Source organism: Mercurialis annua, linkage group LG4 (assembly GCF_937616625.2).
Source record: "Mercurialis annua linkage group LG4, ddMerAnnu1.2, whole genome shotgun sequence".
Taxonomy (NCBI): Eukaryota; Viridiplantae; Streptophyta; class Magnoliopsida; order Malpighiales; family Euphorbiaceae; genus Mercurialis; species Mercurialis annua.
The window spans coordinates 21,915,997-21,941,001 of NC_065573.1; the positions used below are offsets into that span (position 1 = coordinate 21,915,997).

At 35.0% G+C, this 25,005-nt stretch overlaps 1 protein-coding gene and 1 non-coding gene across 2 annotated transcripts; both read right to left on the reverse strand.

Annotated features, from left to right (window-relative positions):
• Window positions 1-637: 637 nt before the first annotated feature.
• LOC126679660 (small nucleolar RNA R71) lies at window positions 638-744 on the reverse strand. The gene has a single exon (XR_007640946.1). It is a non-coding gene; the product is annotated as a small nucleolar RNA R71 (small nucleolar RNA).
• A 14,161-nt stretch (window positions 745-14,905) lies between these two features.
• Window positions 14,906-16,482, reverse strand: LOC126678440 (protein FAR1-RELATED SEQUENCE 5-like). Its single transcript, XM_050373338.2, has 2 exons — window positions 16,240-16,482; window positions 14,906-15,777 (listed from the first exon to the last, which is right to left on the reverse strand). Exons 1-2 carry the CDS (start codon window positions 16,415-16,417, stop codon window positions 14,906-14,908), a joined length of 1,050 nt encoding a protein of 349 aa, XP_050229295.2. The 5' UTR covers window positions 16,418-16,482.
• Window positions 16,483-25,005: the final 8,523 nt, after the last annotated feature.

Below are 25,005 nucleotides of genomic sequence, written 5' to 3' on the forward strand. Positions count from 1 at the left end.
TTCTTGGATTTTACGTTGGTTTTCTTGTTTTTGTTTACGCAGGAGTTTTGGTTAGTGTATGCCTAATACACGACGTGCCAGAAAACCGCTAGAACCGTTTCAGTCAGATTTAACATCCTTCGAAAGAAGTATCCGAAAAACAGCGCGGAAATCCAAAACAATGGAGGACGACCGTAACCCTCCGTTAAATCACGAGGGGATTGTTCCACCACCACTACATGATGGCCTAGCTCTTAGGCCAAACGAGAGGGTTGCCCCTCTTCCCGCAAGACGTACCTTGGGTGAATTCTTCTTACCCAACGTAGACAACGCCAACTATGGATGCTTTGCACCTCCTATACTTGCTAACAATTTTGAAATCAAGCCGGGAACGATTCAACTACTTGAGAGTCGTTGTCAATTTTATGGGTTGGAACGCGAGGATCCGAACGCCCATCTTTCAAAATTCACGGAGGTATGCAACACATTCAAAATCCATAATGTGACGGAGGATCAAATCAAGCTTCGTCTTTTTCCTTTCTCTTTGAGGGATAAGGCGAGGAATTGGATTCAATCACTTCCAAGCACCTCAATCACAACATGGAAGCAATTGGCACAAGCTTTTCTCAATAAGTATTTCTCTATGGGTAAGACCGCAAGGATGACCAAGGAAATTATAGATTTTCTCCAATTACATGGTGAATCTCTATACCAAGCTTGGGAACGCTTCAAAGAGCTTCAAAGAAATTGTCCGCATCATCATCTAGGGAGGGAGCATCTTGTCTCTATTTTCTACAATGGTACCAATGAGGCTACACGGGCAACGATTGATGCGGCATCGGGAGGATCACTTATGAAGAAAACTTATGATGAGGCCAATAACTTGCTAGAGGAACTCGCTACAAATAGTTGTTCTTGGTCAACCGAGCGGTTGAGGCAACCACCTCAAAAGGGTATAATGACCCTCGAGCAAACCCAAGAATTTGAAGCAATGAAAGCGAAGAATGCGACACTTCTAGCACAACTCGAGATGTACAAACAACAAGCAAATCAAAGGAATGCTCAACTTGCGGTAGTTCAAATGGGTTGCGAGACTTGTGATGGGCACGATCATTCGGGAATGGATTGCCCCGTCCTACATCAAAACTCAAATGAGCAAGTCAACTATGTCAATGGGCAAAGGCAAGGCAATGACCCATATTCCAACACCTATAATCCGGGGTGGAGGAATCATCCTAATTTTTCGTGGAGGGAAAATGCGGGTCAAGCCAATGCCAACCCAAATATGGGAGGAGCAAATTTTCAAGGAGGAAACCGTGGTCCACAAAACCAAGGCAACTTCAACAACTACCGACCACAACCCCCACCCGGTTTTCAAAATCGGAATACGGATGAGGGGAGCAAAATTGACAAGCTTATTGAGGAAGTTAGAACCGGTTTTAAGAACCAAGCTTCCGTCAATCACCATCTCGAGACTCAAATTTCTCAACTTGCCATCTCGCTTCAGAATAGAGCTCAAGGGGGTTTACCGTCTACAACGGAGTCAAATCCAAGGGAGCAAGTCAAAGCCATTGAACTCCGAAGCGGGAAAGAACTTGATGATCCACATGCAAGTAAAGAGAAAGCGATCGATTCAACAACGGGAACAAATGAGGAGGAAGTAACCGAACTTCCATATGTAAAACCGCCACCTCCTCCTCCATTTGTGCCGAAGGTCCCTTTCCCGGGACGATTGAAGAAGACGCCGGATAACCAAAAATTCCATAAATTTCTGGAAATTTTTAAGAAACTCCAAATCAATATAAGCTTTGCGGATGCTTTGCGTGAGATGCCTCAATACGCGAAGTTCCTCAAAGAAATCATAACGAAGAAAAGGAGTTGGGACGACAAAGGCACAATTTCCCTAACGGAAAATTGTAGCTCACTCATCCTTAGTGACTTGCCCACCAAGCTTAAGGACCCAGGGAGTTTTACAATTCCATGCAAAATAGGCGATTTAAATTCAATTAATTGTCTATGTGATTTAGGGGCAAGTATCAATCTAATGCCTTTGTTTCTTTTCAGGGATATTTTTGGTGATCAAACTTTGAAGCAAACATCAATGATGCTTCAATTGGCGGACCACTCCCTAAAAAAGCCATACGGAGTGGTAGAAGATGTTCTAGTCAAAGTAGACAAATTCATCTTTCCGGTGGATTTTGTCGTACTTGACTATGCGGCGGATAAAACATGCCCTATGATTCTTGGGCGTCCTTTCATGAACACGGGGAGGGCATTGATAGATGTGCACGCCGGACGACTCACTTTGCGTATCGATGATGACAAAGTAGAGTTTGATATGAAAAGGATTATGCGCAACACTTTTGAGGAGGTGGAATGCATGAAATTGGATATGATTGATGGAATCGTGGAAGAACTTTTCCCGGTTTCAAAAGTCATATTCCATTCCGAGGAGACACAAGCAACTTCCGGGGAAGAATATTCCAAAGAAGATGAGCCGAAAGCCGAAAATTTGATTAGAAGAGAGAGCGTGACACCACCTTCTTCTATCTCTCCACCAAAGGTTGAGCTTAAAACGTTACCATCTCACTTACGGTATGCGTTTTTGGGCGACAACATGACACTTCCCATCATCATCTCAAACAACTTGTCGGAAACACAAGAAGAGAGAGTTGTCAAAGTGGTGAAGCAACATATATTGGCGATCGGTTGGCAAATTTCGGACATCCGAGGAATTAGTCCCTCGGTAGTCATGCACAAGATCCACCTAGAAAATGAGTCAAGAGCATCGGCTCAAAGACAACGGCGTTTGAATCCAAATATGAAGGAGGTCGTGCACAAAGAGATAGTAAAACTTCTCGACGCCGGAATTATATACCCCATATCCGATAGTGCGTGGGTTAGTCACATTCAATGCGTTCCAAAGAAAGGGGGGATGACGGTGATTGAGAACGAGAAGGGTGAGCAAATTTCCACTAGGACGGTAACGGGATGGCGTGTTTGTATTGACTACCGCAAGTTGAATACGGAGACGAGGAAGGACCATTTTCCGTTACCATTTATCGATCAAATGTTGGAGCGGGTAGCGGGCCACGCTTATTATTGTTTTCTCGATGGATATTCCGGGTACAATCAAATTCTTATCTTCCCGGATGACCAAGAGAAAACAACTTTCACATGTCCTTATGGAACGTTTGCTTATCGGAGGATGCCATTTGGTCTTTGTAATGCACCGGCAACATTTCAACGATGTATGACTTCCATCTTCGCCGATATGATTGAAGATATTATGGAGGTCTTCATGGATGATTTTTCGGTATTCGGAGACTCTTTTGAGATGTGCTTAAATAATCTTGAACGAGTGTTGGCCCGGTGTGAGGAGACCAATCTAGTCTTGAATTGGGAGAAGTGCCATTTCATGGTAGAAGAGGGAATTGTCTTGGGGCATAAAATCTCCAAGGACGGCATTGAAGTAGATAGAGCAAAAACGGAAATCATCGAGAAATTACCACCACCAACTACCGTAAAAGGAGTTCGTGCCTTCTTAGGGCACGCCGGGTTTTACCGACGATTCATCAAAAATTTCTCTTCCATTGCTCGTCCTTTAACTAATTTGCTTGTTAAAGATATTCCTTATGAATTTACTAATGATTTCCTTGTTGCTTTTTCTAGGTTGAAGGAAGCCCTTATCTCGGCCCCAATTATTTCATCACCCGATTGGACTCTTCCTTTCGAACTCATGTGTGATGCAAGCGATATAGCACTTGGGTGCGTATTGGGGCAACGGAGGGAGAAAAAGCTTCACGTGATATACTATGCGAGCCGAACATTGGCGGGTGCTCAACTCAATTACACCACCACCGAAAAAGAGATGCTTGCGGTGGTGTTCGCATTGGATAAATTTCGGCCGTACTTACTTTGCTCTAAGGTTATCATCTATACGGACCATGCGGCCCTTCGATACCTTTTTGCAAAGCAAGATGCTAAACCGAGACTAATCCGATGGGTGCTTCTTATGCAAGAGTTTGACATCGAAATACGCGACAAGAAAGGAACGGAGAACGTTGTCGCCGACCACTTGTCAAGGTTAGAGATTCCGGAACCAATTATAAGTGGCGTAGAGATTAATGAAACGTTTCCGGATGAGATGTTGATGGTACTTTCAGAAGTGGAAACGCCATGGTATGCGGATATCGCAAACTATCTATCTTCCGAAATAATGCCACCGGATTTGACTTACCACCAAAGGAAGAAGTTCTTGAGCGATGCTAAACGGTTTCTATGGGAGGAACCGTACCTCTTCAAGGTGTGTGGAGATGGGATTTTGAGGAGATGTGTACCACTACAAGAGATGATGCCTATACTTAGTCAATGCCATTCCTCGGACTATGCGGGTCACTATGGTACATCAAGGACCGCCGCTCGTGTGCTAGAGTGCGGATTCTTTTGGCCTACGCTATTTCGCGATGCAAAAGACTTTGTTAGTCATTGCGATCGATGCCAAAGAGTGGGGAACATATCTAAGAGAGATGAAATGCCGCTTACCAACATTCAAGAGGTGGAACTTTTCGATGTGTGGGGAATAGACTTCATGGGTCCTTTTCGTATGTCGTTTGGAAAGCAATACATATTGGTGTGCGTAGATTACGTTTCAAAATGGGTAGAGGCGGAAGCATTACCCACTAACGATGCCAAAGTAGTGTTGGATTTTCTCAAACGTTTGATGAATCGATACGGGACTCCTAGAGCAATAATAAGCGACGGTGGATCTCACTTTTGCAATAGGCAATTCGATGCCTTGATGCGGAAATATAAAGTCTATCATCGGGTCGCTACTCCGTACCATCCTCAAACAAGCGGGCAAGTTGAAGTTTCTAACCGTGAGCTAAAGAGAATTCTAGAGAAAACGGTTAATAACACAAGGAAAGATTGGTCACTGAAACTAGATGATGCATTATGGGCATATCGTACGGCTTTTAAAACGCCCCTCGAAATGTCTCCATATCGTATTGTTTTTGGGAAAGCATGCCATCTTCCGGTGGAACTTGAACATAGAGCGTATTGGGCCATTAAAAAGCTCAATTTTGACCTTAAAGCGGCGGGGGAGAAACGTATGCTTCAACTCAATGAGTTGGACGAATTTCGGTTAAATGCTTATGAAAACGCCAAGCTTTACAAAGAAAAGACGAAACGATGGCACGACGCTCATATCGTTCCTAAAAATTTTTCGGAAGGCTCTTTTGTCTTGCTCTACAACTCACGCCTCAAATTATTTCCCGGGAAATTAAAATCCCGTTGGAGCGGTCCTTTCAAAATTCGAACGGTGGCAAGTCATGGAGCTTTGGAATTAGAGAACTCTAGTGGTGAAATCTTCAAAGTAAATGGACAACGGTGCAAGCCGTATCTTGGACCTTTGACGGATCAAGTGGTGGAACAAATCACGTTCACCACTCCTACATAAATTCCGGGCCACGGTCTAGCTTTTGACCGAAAATACAGCGCACTCGAGAGGCAATCTCGAGAGGTTACGTGTTTTGTTTTATTTATTTTATTTTTATGCGTATTTAATTTTTATTTATTTATTTATTTCCGTTTAAATCCGGGGTGAGTTCTTTTTTTTTTGTTTCTGTAGGTAGATAACAGATTTCAGGAGGTTCTCGTTCGGAACAGAGCCTTTCCCGAACGAGAAAGCCAAAAATTGGCCTTGGTCTCGTTCGAGAAAGCCCTTTCTCGTTCGAGAAAGAGCCCTCAGTTTCCATTTTTTTCGAACGTGAAGGCCTTTCCTGTTCGGGACTAGGCAAATTTTGCCTTTGTCCCGTTCGGGAAAGGCTATTCCCGTTCGAGAAACAAGGCAATTTTGCCTAGTTTCGAAAGGGTCTCGTACGGGACAAAAATGTAAACCGGGAAATAAGCCTAATCCCGTTCGAGATTAAATTATTCCCGTTCGGGAAGCATCACAAATTTTGAAAAATTTGAATTTGCATTTTGAATTTAAATGTAGTAGATTTCTTGGGACTTGTGTTTCTTTTGAAACTTGTGTTTCTTTTGAAACTTGTGTTTCTTTGAGATTTGTGCTTTGCAAAAATTTGAATTTTTCACTTGGATTGATGATTTGGCAAATCCGAACCATTCATTAGTGTTTAAATTTCACTTGGATTGATTACATGGCTTCGATCTAAACCGTTAAATCAATTTCAAGTTATTAAATGGAGAGTTTGAATTTAGTGGTGGGAAATCTTGAGATTTGTTATATTTTCCCTATAAATACCTTGCATTTTTCTACTTTTGATTTCACACATATTCTTCTTCTAATATTCTTCTTTTCTTATTCTCCAAATTTTTGCTTAGAAACATTCTCATCCCGCAATCATGGTGCGAAGCAAGAATGCCGAAAATCAACCAATCCGTCGTTCAAGCACGAGAAATCAAGAAGCGGCGAATCCACCCTTACCGGCCGTGGGAAGGGGACGTACTAAATCAACCGCTCCATCCTCATCTCGGGTTAACACCTCGGCAATATTGACTACTCGCTATAACGCACCTTTCCAAATCCATACGGAGGAGGAAGGTGATTTATATTTGAGTATCAAAGAAAGGGAAATGGTAATTCCATTTCAAATCGATTTTGATGAGATGGAAAGCCTTGGCATCAAGGATGAGGTGGAGCGCTATTTGGATATTTTGGGGTTATCGGCATTGTCAAAGGTTAGTCATCACTCTTACGATGAAATTACTCGTGAATTCTTCTCTACTCTCACACCGGTTAGTGGTTCTCCTACATCTATTTCTTTCCGCATCAACAACACTAGCCATACACTTAGTGTTGAAGATTTGGTGGAAATGTTTGGAATGAGGGGAACGGGGTTGATAGATTGGGATCAAAATTTTGATCAAGTGGCGATATGGAGAGAATTGACGGATCGTGATGATTATCGGACAAGGGGATCCAAGATTAATGAAATCAAAGACATAGCTATTGTGGTGTTTTTGAAGTGGTTTGGGCACTCGTTTGGCGGGCGGAGTGAATATTCGAAGGTGGCCAAGAGTGATCTTTTAGCTTTAAATGCTATTTTGCATCCGGAGATAGAAGCCTACCAAGTCAACACGGCGTATCGTCTTTTGAAGCGATTGAGGGAAGTTCCAACCGAATTATCCAAGATTGGCTATGGTTTCATTATTCGTGCTTTGGCCGAGAAATACAATTGTATGCCTACGGCGTCTACTTTGGCAACTTTTGAGACCATTCTAGCACGGTCTCTTAATATCAACCACTTGGATGTTGCCGGGTTTGTGAAGAAGGGAAGAATTATTCCCTATAATAGAAGGGTACGATTGGTGGCGCGAACACGACGAGAAGAGATAGCACGGGACGAAGAAGGAGGAAGAAGAGCGGGGAAGGAACCCGCGGGAACTTCTCAAGCCGGAGAAGCGGTTCATGTTTCCGGGTTTGACCAACGGTTTTCTGAGTTGATTGAGCAAAACCGGACCGGATGGGAGCAAAACCGGGTTGGTTGGGAAACTAACCAAAAATTACTTGAAGATATCCGACGTGAACAACATGTTGGTCTTGCACAACTACAATGGAGGCAAGATCGAATCCGAGCACGACTTAATCGGCAAGAGGATTTTCTTCGGGGTTATTTTAATGCCGCCGGCGGAGAGCGTTATCCATCACCGGAACCATCACCGGATCCACCGGCCTTTGACTAGAGCGAGATTTGTTTTTCTAAACCCAAACTCTTTTCAATTTTCTATTTTTATTTCTTATTTCTTAGCTTTGGGGACATAGCTAGAAATAGTGTGAGGAGGGGGGAAGAAAAATTTATTTTTCGTTTGGGTTATTTTTCGGTGATTTATCTTTATTTTCAGTTTTAGTTTATTTTTATTAGGGTGTTATTTTCTTTTTAGTAGAATTGTATTAGGTGTTAAATTAGTTTATTTCAAGGTCTTGTATCGCTTTAAATCTTTGTCTTTTAAATATGAAAGTGTTAGTTGATTTGGTGTGTATCTTAATTAATTTGTCAATCTTAGATTTCCCCGAATCAATGAATGTATGAACGCGATTTCTTAATTCGACAATTAATAAGCGATGCTTGCTTAAATGACTTAATAATTCGTTGACATAATCCGATGAAATAAGGGTGAATTCAAAATTTAGACTTGTTCAAATCGTTGAAACATAATTGAATAACTTGATGCGGATTCATGACATGTTGATTGTTTATTTTTATAGTCGTTTCTAAACTTTTGGCATAAGTAGCATAATTTAAGTAGGAATTGAGTTTATGGCATAACACTACACACTTTTAAGAGTTTTGAGCTTAATTTCCTTGTTGTGAGTGTTGATTTCATGTTTTATTCCTAGAACTTGCTCGGTGTCCGTTTAAAGTTACACGATTGAGTTTTCAACAATTAGATGATTATGGCAATTAGGTATAACCTTTCTTTTAGACCACTCAAATAGACTACCCTTTATCCCTTAGATTACACCAATTTGAGCCTTAAACTTTTTTATTGTTTTTACCATATTTTACACATTTTACCGTTCTATGCTTTACCTCTTTTGTTTACCTTATCGACTTTATATATTATTTGTTATGACTATGATGAATATAGGTGATTCGAAACTCGAGATTAGTGAAAAGAGAAAGTGAACTACATTGTGCTTAAAAGATTAAGTTTGCGCCTTGAAAAAAGATTGAAAAAAAAAAGAGATAAAAATTTGCAAGCAAAAGCTTCAAAAGAAGAAAAAATTCTCAGATTGCAAAAAGCAATGAGTAGAGCGTAATTCAAAAAAAAAAAAAAGAAAGTTATGAGTTCATATAAACGCAAAAGCGGGGTTAGATCAACCTAGAAGTTAATAGTAGTAACAAATAGTTTATTAAGTTGATAATTAGCCTTTGTTTAACCTTTTTACCTACCCTTTACCTTAGCCACGTTACAACCCCAATAAAAGACCATATGATTTTTGTTGATTACCGAATCAAGTAGCGGAGTCCGGGACTATGAGCAAGCTTATGGTGAGTATTCATGTTTTCAATTGTGAGCTTTCTTTGTTATATACCCTACTTGTTGAAATATTGATGCCATTAGTTTAGTTTTTACTAAATTGTGCTATGATTTGCCTAAGTGAAAAATTGACTATTTTCCATGTCCCGCAAGTGATAGTGAAGCTTGTAGTGTGATTCAATTTGACCTTGTACTAATGAGTTAGTAACCGTTGTTATATTGAATTATGTCATAAAATTATTATTGTTATTTGATTGCATCATTATTTAGTTGACGGTTTTAGAAGGTTGTTTTTCATATTATTCATAGGGTCGGGGATTTCTTTGATTGATTTATTGTTAAGTTATATGCTAAGGATTTCTAACATATTTTGTAGAGTAAGATTTATTTCTTGCTTGAGGACAAGCAAAGGTTAAGTGTGAGGAGGTTTGATAGGAGTATTTTACTCCTATATTTAGGGTCGATTTTACTCGGTTTTCATCATGTGTAGTATTATTTTTATACATTATTTGGCGTTTTTACGTTTAATAGTGTTTGTTAGTGTTTCAGTGGAAATTAGGTGAAAAACGACTATTTGGGGCAAATTTATGGTGGATTGCGTGTACGAGTAAAAAGCGTAGCTTGCGGACGAAGGAATTGAAGTTCACGAACGAGATTGAGAAAAGAATAGGTTGTTCCCGTTCAAAACAAAGGTTTCACGAACGGGAACCATGCAGAATGAGCATGAGTCTCGAACGAGAAGGCCTTGTCTCGTTCGGGACTCAAGAAGGAATCAACATCTCAAAACTTTCGGATTCAAGTTTTTTCGAACGTGAAAGAGGCTCCCGTTCGGGAACCATGTTAAAACTGGGCATGTCACGAACGGGACTATGGTTTCCCGAACGGGAAAGAAGGAAAATACACGTGCAGCAGACTTTGAATTGGACTGAAATTCCTCCTCAAATTACAATTACAATTCCTATTACAAATTGATTTGTAATACGGATTAGAAGACTCCAGAACTTCTCCTACTATATAAAGACCTTGTACTAGACTCAATTTAAGGTGTAGAATAATTTAGACTACATTAGTTTTATTTTCATTCTCTTAAAATAGCGTTTTAGCTTCTATTTCTCAGCAGTTTATAAGTAGTTTATTATTAGTTTCTGCAAAGAACGATTGTGAAGATTTCAAGTTTAATCTAGACGATTCTCCCGAAATTGACAACTCCGGTATTTATTGTTCTAATTATGTTTAATTCTTCATCTTCTTCTTTGTTTAATTTAAGCTTAAGCATGTGTAACTAAATCCTTTGTTCGGGGATTGATATGAACACTTAGATTAGTTTTCGAATTGGATTAGGATTTATTAAGTGAGTAAAATTGTGTTTTAATTACTAAGATTAATGCTTGAATTAATTTGATCACTTAGTTCATGATTTTGTGTTTAATTAATTAATTGAGAGATTGTTAATTAAATAGACATAGGTAATTAAAAACTTAGAGGGAAACACCGTGAGAGCGGGTTGGAATTTAGGCAGTCATTGAGTTTGCTTCATAATTACAATTTAGTTATTTAATTCAGTTTTAATATTGTGAGAGCAAGTTAATAATTGATTAGCTAATTAGGTTGTGATTTTATTTGAATCCTTGAGGCTTGAGAGAGCGGGATTCGGTGCAATAGAATAGCTCGATTCATAATAAAATCACTAGATAAATTTTGATCTATTCTTCTACTAGTTTACTTGGAATTATCAATTCTTGAGTTTTTTACCATTATTGTTTAAACTTCAATTTATTTGTTTGATTTCAGATTTTTAGTCTATTTACTTGAGTTAATTCACTTTAGATTATAATTAGTTTACACAAATCCATTTATTTTCTTACTAGCCAATTAAAGAATATTAGAAATTAGTTGTTTAGTTCATTGTTCCTTGTGGGATCGATACTTGGTCTTCCAAGTTATATTACTTGCGCGATATCGTACACTTGCGATTATTTGCCAACAACGAACCTTTTGCGGCTAAAACGCTCCAAAAATGTCAAACTATACAAACACCAATCAAACTTCCAAAAATTAAAATTTTCACCATAATCTATGAATTTCCAGCAACTTATTTCTTCTCTAAACCCCACATCTTCTTCATTAAAACATCAAATTAATGTTTGCAACTTATAAACTTAAGTTTTTCTAGCAATTTTGCTAATGAAAATGAAGCAAAATCAAGCTTCAGCACTTTAATTTCCATCAATTTTTCCCTTAAAATTTAGCAATATAAAATCAGCCTCAAACACCTTATTCCATACATTAATCTTTTATTTAACCTATAATTATTAATTAAAAACATTAAAATAAGAATTAAACCTAAGAAAAGTAAAGAAAGTTAAAGTAAAATAGCATCTTACCTTGGAAGGGAGGGGTCGGCAGCAATGATGGGTTGAAGAAGAGGGTTTCGTTGTGTTGTTCGCAACACAAGGGGACTATCTATATTATGGCAAAAAGGTTGCTTTAGTTCCTAAAGTGTTAGGGGCTTTTTCACACTTCAACCAAAATTTTTGATTATTCGACCACACTTAATTATAAAACTAACCTACTTTCTAATGGAACGTCTCCAATAAATTTTAAATATTATCTTATGTATAATAATCTCAAAATTATTTTTCAGTAATTTTTATTTTATTTTATATTAATTTTTCTTAATTTTCATCCTTAAATTTCATTTAGATTCACTCTCATTCAAAAAATTTCAAATTAATTTTTTGTGATTCAAATATTTCAATAAACTCCTCCGGATATTTAAATTCTCAATTTGATTTTAAATTATATTTTCCATGACTCCGGTCATCCAAATCAAAACAAATCGAGAGGGGTGATTTGAACAGAAACTTCTCTCGCTGTTTTGATATGTTTTTCAGCCATATTTCACGAAACAAAAATGGTATAATTAAAGTGGGCGTCGACAGTTTCGATTTAATATAAATTACGCTGAATTTCAATGTCGGAATAAGAAGATATGAGTCAGAGAAGCTCGACGTACAAAAACTGCTTTAGTTATTACGTATATAATATTATATAACTATTCATTATTACTTTTTTTTTTAAATATTACATCAAATTTTTCAAATTTTGACGTTTTAATTTCAGGGACTTATTTTTGAAAATTTGTAACTCATTTTTAAATCAATATTTACTTATCCTCCTCATTATATAAATTTCATTTTTATACCTAAAACGACACGTATCTCAACGGATCTTAAGTGATACGTGTGTCACATGCCACATTCTTGCGTCCTGACAGTGAGGAGTATTATATTCTCCTCTTTTATAATAATTTATTCTCGAATTATATTATACTTATATTTTTAAAATATTTTCTTTCCACATTATCGTTATATATTTACTATTATTATTCCTTTGTTGATATTCTGTAAGCAAAAATTACTTATATAATTAATTCCATATTCATACCTTATCATACCTACAAACCATTGTCTTTCCTTTCTCATTTCCATAAATAGGCAATGGTTGCGGAAATTCATATGGTCGTTAGTGTTTTAATTTGACTTATTGATATAGAAGACAGTCAAGACACTTTACAACGAACTCTGCTACGTCTTTTTTCATATTATTCCACCAATATATTTTCAAGACATCATGATACATTTTTGTGGAACTGGAATAAAGGCTACACATTGAACCATATGTTACTTTTATTATCTTCTACGTGAGATTCTTAACATCTAGTACATATAATCTGGTGCCATATTTCAGTATTCCATTAATAAAACTAAACTCACGACCCTTTCCTTGGCGAACTTATCAATTCACTTGCAAATGATATATATCGTTGGCCAAAAGCACGTTTTAGTCATTGGTGATTAATTAATCATTTTAACTCAATTACTTAATTATAGACTGCAACAAATATTAGAACAATCTCATAATTTTATGAAATTTCACCGATAAATTCTTACAATTATATCGTGATTATTGATATGAAAAATGTTATCCCGGAACTTATAATTTATTTTATATTAATTTTTTCTTTAGTCTCGCTCAAACCCACTTTAACAGAGAATATTTTTCAAATTTAATTTTAATTTTTCGGTAATTAAAATAACCCACTTTAATTTTTTTTTTAATAATTTACCCAATTTTTAAATTTTCTCGACTATGATTATCTAAATTAGCACACGTCGCATAATTTAATTATTTAAAATTGTGGGTTATTACATCTAATGTATTTGATGTAATTAGAGTCGATATAGCATTTGCTAAAATAAGTAGATTTACTAGCAATCCAAAAAGTAATAGAGATACGATATATTTTAGCACTATATAATAATGTTGACTATTGCATTAGGATGGTTAGATCTATGTGTCTAGATTTCCAATAATAAATTTCATGGTATGCTGTATTTAAAATGTCTTGACTGAGAAATTCTTAGGTAGACTCGGTCTACCACGTCATTGGTAGACCGAGCCAATAAAATTATACCACATCATTTAATTTTGCCATGTCATTTACAATAATCAACAATTTATTTCATTTGAACAATTAATTAAAAATACATAATTAAACTCTCTTTTTTGGAATGAAATTCTTTCCTCTTCTTAGTTTTCACGTCTTTGGAACACACAGCCGTTCTTCGTCCTTCCTCATTCTTTCATCTTGTTTATTTCTACGGCTGGATTTAAAAAACATGTTGCTTACTGTTACATTTAATTATACCACAATCTGCGACGAATTGATTCATGAGGTGCGTTTTCTTTTTTCTTTTTAAGAAAATTGGGGAAATCCTAATTTTAGCTCAATGTCATTGTTTTGTTAAGGAGCTGCACTTATTATGATTTTAGGTTTTCTCATTAATAAAAACTTCTGATTGATTATATAGGTAATCCTCTAATTTTATTTTATTTTTAATTTTTTTAGTGGCTTAAAACTTACTAATGATTTTCTCTTATTAATCGTAGGAATAACTTTAAATTGATTAGTTTGTACCCAACTCCTTATGGTGAAAATTTGTTCCTATACAGGTAATGAAATGAATATCTCCTAATTTAAGATAACTTAATTCAAATGAGTATAAGACAGATTAGTATAGCATTTGGGACATTCATAAGATGTTAGTTGATATTTACCAAAGTACGAAGCATTTTTCTTAACTAAAATGCCGACATAACTTAAATGATATACCTTGTGTGTTGCTTAAAATTATAAGATCTGTTTATAGAATTTTAAAATGATGGAGCTTGTGTCTGTTGGTTAGAAGATTACTCCTTATCAACATTTTCAATTTCTTTACTCATGAGAAACTCATGAATTCAATAATTCATTCTATACACAAACATTAGAATAACTTTTTGAATGAATTGGATATTGTTTTGTTTTGTCTATAGTAAGTATACTAGTATATTATGGTTCTTTAATTCTATCATGATTTTTTTATGTTTGAATTATTAGTGGTTTACTTCAGAATTTTGAGCCTTACATATATATTTATTATTGACTGTATTTGGCTCTTGTTAAATTTTGAAAGCATGATGGCAACTTTTTATTCTATCTTTTCATGTCAACTAATTGTGACTATTATATTCAATAATTATGACAACTGAACAATTTTATGTAACTGCAGATTTTCATATGATGGATTAATCAGACAACAAGCTAGGGAAATTATTGGTCGGATTAGCGATCATTGCTTAACAAGATTGTGTAGCTTAAGAGAACCGTCACAATGATGTTTGCTTAACTCCATCGGCATTAGAGTTTATTAGACTACCATGTGGCGTTAGTGCTGCACTTCGATTGTATAGGAATAGTTGAAAATTATTTATCAGCATGTAACAATTTTCTGTATAAAATATGAACCGTTTTGTATCACATTGGAATGAAAGTTATTTCTCAGATTAGTGGGAAAGAATCAATGATTAAATTTTATGAACCGTTTTGTATAACATTTTTCCAATGATGGTTCATCCCCACAAACGGCGCACATACTAATTCATATCTATTTGTTCGATACGTGGTATCAAAGACTACCACATCACCAAAACTATCATAATCAATTTTTGATCTACCATCTCGCCAATAAAAATTTGTCATTCTTCCCATTTTGTCAAGTTGTACATCCCAATAAAACATTTCTCCCTCTTCGCTTGCCTTTCGTTTAAAATGGTTAACCAAACTTTGAGAATCTCCAACTTCGATCATTTTGTTCTTCTCTATATCAATGTAATTATAACAATCTTTCTTTGTGAACCCAATATTTTCAGCACCTCCACCTTCTTGTGCCATATATGAATATGCATTAATTGTCCGGATACCAGCATTTACCATAGAATTTAATACAACTCCTTTAGAAAGAGAAACTGATCGTACAGATTTTAGTAAATATCTTTTTGTTGGTGAAGCGAATAGATGATTATGTTCATCTACAAAGCGTTTTACTTTCCATATACCTTGTTCATCAATAGCAAAGCGTATCATGGCCTTACACCCAGTCCTTGTGTCTAACTTACTATAACTCGCTTCACTTGTACCTTCATCAAATTTCAAGCCTTCCTTTGAGCAGTAGTAATCTTTTGTTTTGATTTTTTTTGTCCCACTGTAATATGATTGTTTACCCTTTCTGACACTAAATCCTTTGCAAAATCCATAGTTTCGATACAAGTCATATGCTTCTTCTTCGTTATGTACCACTTTTTTTAATATTTCGCTTGTAAGTTCTTGGTTTAAAGCATTAGCTGATTCATTCGAGTTGACTCCTATCTTGTCACTTGCTCTTTCAGATTTTTGATTTTCCATTCCTTCAAATGAATACAACGATATAAAAAAATATATACAACACACATAAGATTTAATGAAACAAAACTTGAAAATCATACGAATTTGTAATATATTATATATTTGTGTCTGCTGGAGTTTTACTTTATTTAACAATAGTGATGTCCTAATATTATAGTTTAAAACTAATACACTGCAAATTAGAGAATCAAGTACAATGCATCATACTAATTTAATATTTTCACACATAATCGGTACAAAACTTAAAATTATGCATGCTCCTAGATATTTTAGACAGCCAAACAACAGAATTTTAAATCCATATACTGCTCCCATTATCTGAAAAAAAAATACACTCATGGGTTCTTATACTCACGTGAAAAAAATTCAAAAGCAAGAAAACTATCATCAAAATCAACAAAGTTCTCTGTACTACACCATAGCCTTAATTAATGAGCTATGAATGAAAAATGATGAAAACATACCTCGTGAATCAATCCGAGCAATATGGATGGCGGATGATAGAAAATTCAAAAACTCACTGAAACGGCGAGAAATCCAGGCATAAAATAAAGAAGTTGAAAGAACGAGGAAGGACGGCGAACGGTGAATACGACTGTGTGTTCCAGAGACGTGAAAACTAAGAAGAGGAAAGAATTTCATTCCAAAAAAGAGTTTAATTATGTATTTTTAATTAATTGTTCAAATGAAATAAATTGTTGATTATTGTAAATGACATGGCAAAATTAAATGATGTGGTATAATTTTATTGGCTCGGTCTACCAATGACGTGGTAGACCGAGTCTACCTAAGAATTTCTCGTCTTGACTATCACAATATATCAACACTTTTGCAACATTGTCTTTAATCAATCCCTTTTCATTCAGCTTCTTGTCATGCGAAAGCAAGAGCTATAAACTTTATTTCATGGTTGAAGAGTAATGCAAGTATGTTTCTTACTCTTTCGAAAAATTGCACCCCTAGACTAGGTGAACACCCATCCTGTTGTAGATTTATGATGTCCAACACTTGATATCCAACTCGCACTGGTATATCCTTTTAGCATGGTAGGTGTCACGACCCAATTTCATGAATCGTGACCGGCGCTTGGGTATGGGTATGGTTGTACCAAAACCCGTAGCAAGCCTTGCAGAAATCAATTAAACATTTAAACCTGCAGAAACTGCTCGGGGGCAACCGAGACTCCAACCTAGGTCTAGCAATTTATATTACGGTTCTAATATAAATAACTTAAATATCTTGAATATTCCACAGCGTGCCTTAAATATAATAATATCGTAATCCAGAGTAATCATGCCAAATATAAATAATCGAATATATCGACAAATCCAAAGTGAAATATCAAATGAAATAATTAACTAGTTCTACTGCGGTCTAAGAGTTCGAAAACAGAAACTAGTTTAATAACATGAAAACCTCCGAGGAATCAAATGAATCGGAGTGGACCAGCTTTCAAATCATAAACCTGGAAAATTTGGGAAAACAACGGGGTCAGATATACTGAGATGAGTTCGCAATACTATTTACATTTATTAAGTTTCAAACCCTTAAATCAAAACATTTTTTATACTAATATAATATGATTATGGACAACAGTATTGAAATGATCCCAGCGTAAGTATGACATAGCATACCGATAAACTCAGAGTGGACGGGAACAAATCCTCGTCATATAAATATACCAGCGTAAGCAAGACTTTAGTCTGCCGTTTCCCAGAGTACTTACCGGTGCACACAGTCTCGATACAAGCCTATCGAGTAGCTCGTTTCAATCCAGATCCATAATCCGTAAAAACAGTTCACAAACATTTATAATATTAAAATACGATGCGGTACTTAATAAAGCGGTAAATAGCACTACAAACTCACTGCTTGCTTATCCACGTGATCTTGGCAAACAGCTAACCCTGCGTAGACTCCGAAGCACGAGCAGTCGACGGGTCTAAAATAATAAATAGGTTAATATCCGTACGACCCCTAACTCTAAGATCACTAGACACCACATAGGACTAGCACAATAAAACAACCAGATAAATCTCAGACAAACACAATTCTCAAATAAATTATTAAGTCCACAATAAGTCAAGTCTATTGAGTTCTCGCTTTAAAGTCCGTTCCGAAAAATATTACTTAAATAATATTTAAATAATAAGTTAAATCAATTCCTCAAATAGTGAGTTAGCCGAGTTACCATTAACTACCAAGCTACCTCACATTTCGGGTGACCCAAGTCAAACCCGACCCAAAATATTTTATCAAAAATATAAATCAGAATTTATAATTCCCAAAAACAACTTTGATAAAATAAATATATTTATATTCAATTATAAACAATAGTTTATAATTATAGAAACAACTTGATAAAATAACAATCAAAATTTAAAACGGAAATCAAGTAACCAATAGTTACAACCAAATTTTTAAATAAAATAAGTTAAGTAGACGTTTTAAAAGTTAAAACGTAACATTAGCCAAAATGGCACATTAAGCCATAAATAAAATAACAATAATTATTCAAGTAATTATATGAATTAATTTTTAAAATAAATATTGTTTTCAAATTGTCATTATCAAATCAAACCAATTATAATTTAAACGATTGTTGTAATCAAACTTTAGAATAAAGCTATCAATTTACAAATAGCAATAAAAATGTTAATCGAAAGTTCGGTTTTAAAGCGATATTAAATCAATTTAATAACCTCAATTTAAACATGATTAAACACCATGACCTAATCATTGAACTAATCAAATAGAACCAACCAAAGCATTTGATTAAAACGAACCGAGCCCAATCCATTAGCAAAGAACCAAGATCAATAATTGAAAACTAAGCCAAACAATTCTCTTTTTTCCCAAATAGACATGTCACTGAAAGTACTCAAGTAATATGAAGGACATGAACAATCACCAAAAGCATGATCATACTGCCAACAACATTCTGAATCAACATGAATATAAAATAACAATGAGATCAATAAATCACCAATGCACATGGTACAACACTCTCCTAAATAACTAGATTTTGAATGATACAAACCATGAACAACAGCTGAGAATAATTGGTATAAGAAGCCACTGTCCATGTCAGTTTAAAATGGTGAAACCGATTGAAAACCAATACGACAGAGCAACAAAGAGATTCAAGGTTAAGCAACCATAACCAGTTAATAACATATCAAAACAAGAACACCGAACAATAAGAACAAATCTCAGAGATTAAGAACCAAACAACATCCACCATTTGTGTCAAATCAATATCGAGATCGAAACGAACACGAAGAACAACGGACAAACACAAACTAATGATAAAATCGTTAACAACAACTAACACATGAGATTTTAATCTCAAACAAATAAGAATCACATCATCATCACAAGGACATAAGCGGCAGCAACAGCAAGGAGTACGGCAGCCGAGAACAACAATAATAATGAATCGTTTCAACGTAAACTTAAAAGATTTGTACGTACCGTTAGAAAATAACGAGCTCTAATGATTCATGAGATGCTTTGATTCAGTTAAGACGTGAGGAACGATCTTACATGATGCTAGAACAAACCAACGTAACAAGTTACGAAACGGCAATACGATTATGAACGAATGAAAAGAGACGAAGGAAAGTCCTCGGATTTCAATTCGATAGACAGGAAGAGAGACATATGATTTTTAGTGTAAGTTTAGGGTCTTAGGAGGCTAGGGTTGGGAGATTTATGAGGGAAAAATATAAGGGTTAAATCGTTACTAAAAAAAAGAAACGTAACCACTTTAAATAAAGAAGAACAAAGCAGCTCATAGGAGCCTTATCAAAATAATTTAAACATGGGCCAACCAAAAGCATGGAAGAATTATAATTTAAAAGAATGGGTTTTTTTTTTTTCATGGGCTTGCATGGCCTAATCAAGAAATTTAAATAAAAACGTGGCCAACCCGGCCCAGCATAAAACAAAAATTTATTCAAACCACGAATTCATAAACGACTCTAAAAATTTCCAAAAACTAATAAAAAAATATTTTAATTTCTTACGGGGTATTACATTCTCCCCAACTTATTAAAAATTCGTCCTCGAATTTACCACAAAACCCAAGTAATATAAAAACAACTATGGTACGCATGAAATTACACGTAACTCAAATTACGGAGCAACGCATCCTCAATGGAATCAAAATAAAAACGCATAACTCTACTTGAGCAAAATAAAACCGCAATCTCAAAAGATTAAACCAAATCTCTTACCCAAAGGTAATGCTACCACAAAGACAACTGAGGAGAGTCAAACGAAACGAAACAATTAAACTTAAAACACGCTGAAAAATATGGGGCGTTACATTCTCCTCATCTTAGAGGATACGACCTCGAGATTTAAAACTGATTTGAAGACTCGAAAGATCACCACACGCGTACGCAAAAATTCCTGGGTAAAAAAAAAATCTGGTATTTCAAACGACTCTCCTAACACCATTTGTGAAAGATTTAAAAATTTATCTTTCACTCAAAAATAATCAATACGCTATACGAGGAAAATTTCAAAAGAACAAACTCAAGTCTCAAAGACTACCAAAGCAACACCACAAGTGTAGGAACAATCCCTAATTCAAATCGTAATCTTACTAAGACAAACTCCAATGTTACAAACCGAAAACCTACAGACACTCTCAACTGAAAATAATCTTACATTCTTTAACGCCTACGCACTATATCACTTATAATGGTTATAACACCAAATACCTCATATGAGAAAACTTAAAACGCCCGTTTAACAAGTATATAAGCAAACCAAAATGTCATCCTGATTAAATAAGCTACCATAAAATAACGGCTGAAAACTAAACAGCATTAGAATCGTCACGGCTTAACCAATTGAGACCAGCTCGACTATACCCTCAACTTTTCGAAACAAGACGTAAGAAATCACATAATTTTTAAGGGAAACCTAATTCAAACTTCTGATAACAAAATTTTCCATCCTCCAATTTTTTTTTTTTTTCAATCACTAAAACCTCAAATCATCGCAATCAATCGGTTTATTGGTTATGCTCAAAAAAATTAAAAATTTATAGAAAAACGTTTTTCGCAACCACAAAATATATAATAACACCATCCGCCTTTAATTTGAAATTACTAACATCTTCAGTATAATTTCATTTTCAACCGAAAATAGTTAACCCGTTGAAAAATTCTCTAGTTTTGTAAACGCATCAACAAAATAAAACTCTCTCAGTTTGAAATCATAATCGAACCTTACTTTTACTATAAAATTCACAATTTCATAAAATCGTTCGTTTAGAAAAATCTTTAAGATCCAAATTTAGTCAAAACAGACAAAATTTCACCTCTTCCTCAAAAAATAAAATTTTGCAAATAAAAATCCCTTCGTTTACGAAATATTCCCTTACTGGTACCAAAACTTTATTAAACAGAAATCGAATTTGTAAAAGTAAAATTTCTTTTTAAATCTTTCAGTGCAAATGAACACGCAGAGCATAACCAATTTCCTTAAAACTAAAATCCTCAAATTATATACTCTAAGCTGACACAATTCTTTAATCCGAATTCAATATTTTTCCACATTCGCCATAACTAAACCTCGAGTACAACCTTATAACCATAGCTCTTCTTTATCGAGTACGATTACTCCAACAATATGAACAAATCCTTACAATGATTTTTCTTTAAATCACCACCGTCATCACATATTATTTGTCTAGATACCAAACAGATAAAAATTTCAAAACCGTTTGAAATTTTACAACTTTTTAAACACCATTTTCACAATATAACTCGTGAGTTTATAACAAAATATTTTTCTTGAAAAGTCTTACTGATAAAATTTATTTTATATAATTGTGCGCAAAGGTGATGACAGCTCTCATCCCCAAAGAGTTGCATTCAACCCTAATCATTTAATGTCGTGATGAATGTACTAAATGGATGTATCTATTATTTATTTCTCTTTTAATTAGTGATCATACCTAGTGCTCAATGTAGTTTCCTATTCGTGGCATATTAAATGCATGCTCATGACATGTCTGGGCACAGTTACGTGATAAAAACACTTCAATTACTTCAGCAAGTTAACGTTTGAAATCAATTTTTCTTCAAAATATTTTCTAGACATTACACTCAGTGAGACATGCATTCGTCCATCTTGACATATTTGCCCATCTCCATTATTCTAGTCCACAAACTTGAACCGTCAATAACGAAATAGCCCAAATTAACAATGAAACTAAAATTTTACCTAACAACAAATTCCACCTCAAATCAAATTGAAATTTTTTCCAAAGACTTCAAAGCAACACGATCGCCTTCACAACTCCACCATCAGTTTCGTTATTTCACTGATCTACCTAAAGAAAACACCAGTGTTTTTTTTTATCAGAAAAAAAATACCAGTGTATTACTACACTAATCAACCTCGAAACACGGTTTCCACATCCTTTTCCAGAATGCCAAAAGCTGAAGAAAAAAAATTATATTCCAATTTCCACAACGGACCCGATCTAAAAACGCCTAACGCTCGAAGCTTAACGCATGAGACAAACACCTATGAGTAGAATTATTCCATCGGTGCTGAGTAGTATAACTCAAATCACCATCCTCTTACAAGGACAGATTCGTAATTCAAATCTATTAACTGTTCTTAAGAATCGCTCCTCACATTCTTGATACTAAAATCACTCACCTCGATTTTCAGAGTTCAAACGGTAGATCCGGCTTAACCAATTATAACATCTAAACTCATTGTTGGGTCAAAATAAATGTTCGAATCGCACATCGACACCAATGTCAAAGTTAAGTCAAAGAAAAACTAGGGAGAAGTGTCCTAATGTGATACTCCACACAATGAGGCCAACGAGGACAATAACTGATACGGCAAACTTAATCAAACATGAGAGGAAAAAAATAACACTGTAAAATAGGTTATGAATTTTCACACGACCGGAAACCACTCAAGCATTTTGCAATAAAACAAAATAATACCAAACGAATTGAACAAGTAATATATTATTTGATCATCATGTTTCTACTAACATGACAATAAAACTCAAGCAATCAAATATGATAACATTGCTATATCATATAATAACATGCTCAAAGCGCCAAATTAGATAAAAATAAATAAAGATATTGACCAAAAATATTTATCAAAACCCATTTTGAAAGGTAAAATTTACAAAATAGATTTCAAGTTAATGTCGAGCCCCACAGTTTCAAAATTCATTTTCCGGAAAACCTCTTTACAAAACAATGGTAAAAAATTTGTTTCCAAACGCTTCAAATTAAAATCTCCGAGTTTGCCAAGTAATTACAACTTCCAAGCTCAACTCCAAATTTGGGTGACCTAAGTCAAACCCGCAATAACCATTTATAAAAACATATACAACACGTTTTCAAATCCGGAAAATAAGTATTCTAAAACAAATCTCAATATTTTTAAAATAAGAAGTTCGACGTCACCCAATAACAACATCATACTCATCACCCAAGTGAGAAAACAATTTTCTTTAACAATCATTTTCAGAAACTCAAACTTCAGTCAAAATTAGCAAATCGAGTACAAGACCAACAACACCAAAGTGTTGACCATCCAAAATATGGTAAAATTTCAAATGTAATATTAAAATATCCAAACGGTATCCCCCTTTCAAAATGATTTTATTTCGAAAACAATTATTTTGAAAACACCAAGTTAGACGTAACATTTTTTTTAATATTTTTTTTTGAATACGAGAAATTCATTTTATTTTAAAAGAACAACCCATTTTTCAATCCTTAGTCAAATGTAAAATTTTGAAATACATGAATTTCATTTTTATTGGCAAAAATATTGAAAATAATATTTTAGGGTGTCATGTACAGACTACCCATTAGACTATATGCGTCAAAATACCAGTTAGGCCAAAAATAATTTCCTTACGGTAGTATTAAAAATCAAAATGTGGTCAACAACATAATCCACAAAACGTGATAAAAAAAATTCATTCAAAAATCATTTAAACCCGAAACAATGTCAAAACCTGACAAAATATCATTTTTTTTTTTTAAAATCAAGGCTCTCGGCCAACGCCAGAAGTACTCATAAAATAATTCAACATCTACAATTTTATTAAAGGCATAAAGGCCAGAATACTATCACCCAGTAAAACGCATCATCAACATAATGAGAAAAATAACATCATGCCGAAGCATGAATTAAAGCAAATTACCAACATAAGATTTCTTGAGAAATCAAAAGCAATAAAATCACCCAGGCGAAAGAGCATCAACAACAGAATAACAGCATCAAATAAAGACATAAAAATGACTGACTCGACATAATCCTATCGGTGTAGGCAGAAAGTTTTAAAATCAAAAGATGACGTTTCAAAGACAAGACATGAATCCTAATTCCGCAGTAGATCATATGACGCAACAACAACACTTAACATGTCTTAAAACGATAAACACATAATATGCAAAAATTTGGCCTTAGTTCGAAACTAAAGCTCTGATACCAACTTTGTCACGACCCAATTTCATGAATCGTGACCGGCGCTTGGGTATGGGTATGGTTGTACCAAAACCCGTAGCAAGCCTTGCAGAAATCAATTAAACATTTAAACCTGCAGAAACTGCTCGGGGGCAACCGAGACTCCAACCTAGGTCTAGCAATTTATATTACGGTTCTAATATAAATAACTTAAATATCTTGAATATTCCACAGCGTGCCTTAAATATAATAATATCGTAATCCAGAGTAATCATGCCAAATATAAATAATCGAATATATCGACAAATCCAAAGTGAAATATCAAATGAAATAATTAACTAGTTCTACTGCGGTCTAAGAGTTCGAAAACAGAAACTAGTTTAATAACATGAAAACCTCCGAGGAATCAAATGAATCGGAGTGGACCAGCTTTCAAATCATAAACCTGGAAAATTTGGGAAAACAACGGGGTCAGATATACTGAGATGAGTTCGCAATACTATTTACATTTATTAAGTTTCAAACCCTTAAATCAAAACATTTTTTATACTAATATAATATGATTATGGACAACAGTATTGAAATGATCCCAGCGTAAGTATGACATAGCATACCGATAAACTCAGAGTGGACGGGAACAAATCCTCGTCATATAAATATACCAGCGTAAGCAAGACTTTAGTCTGCCGTTTCCCAGAGTACTTACCGGTGCACACAGTCTCGATACAAGCCTATCGAGTAGCTCGTTTCAATCC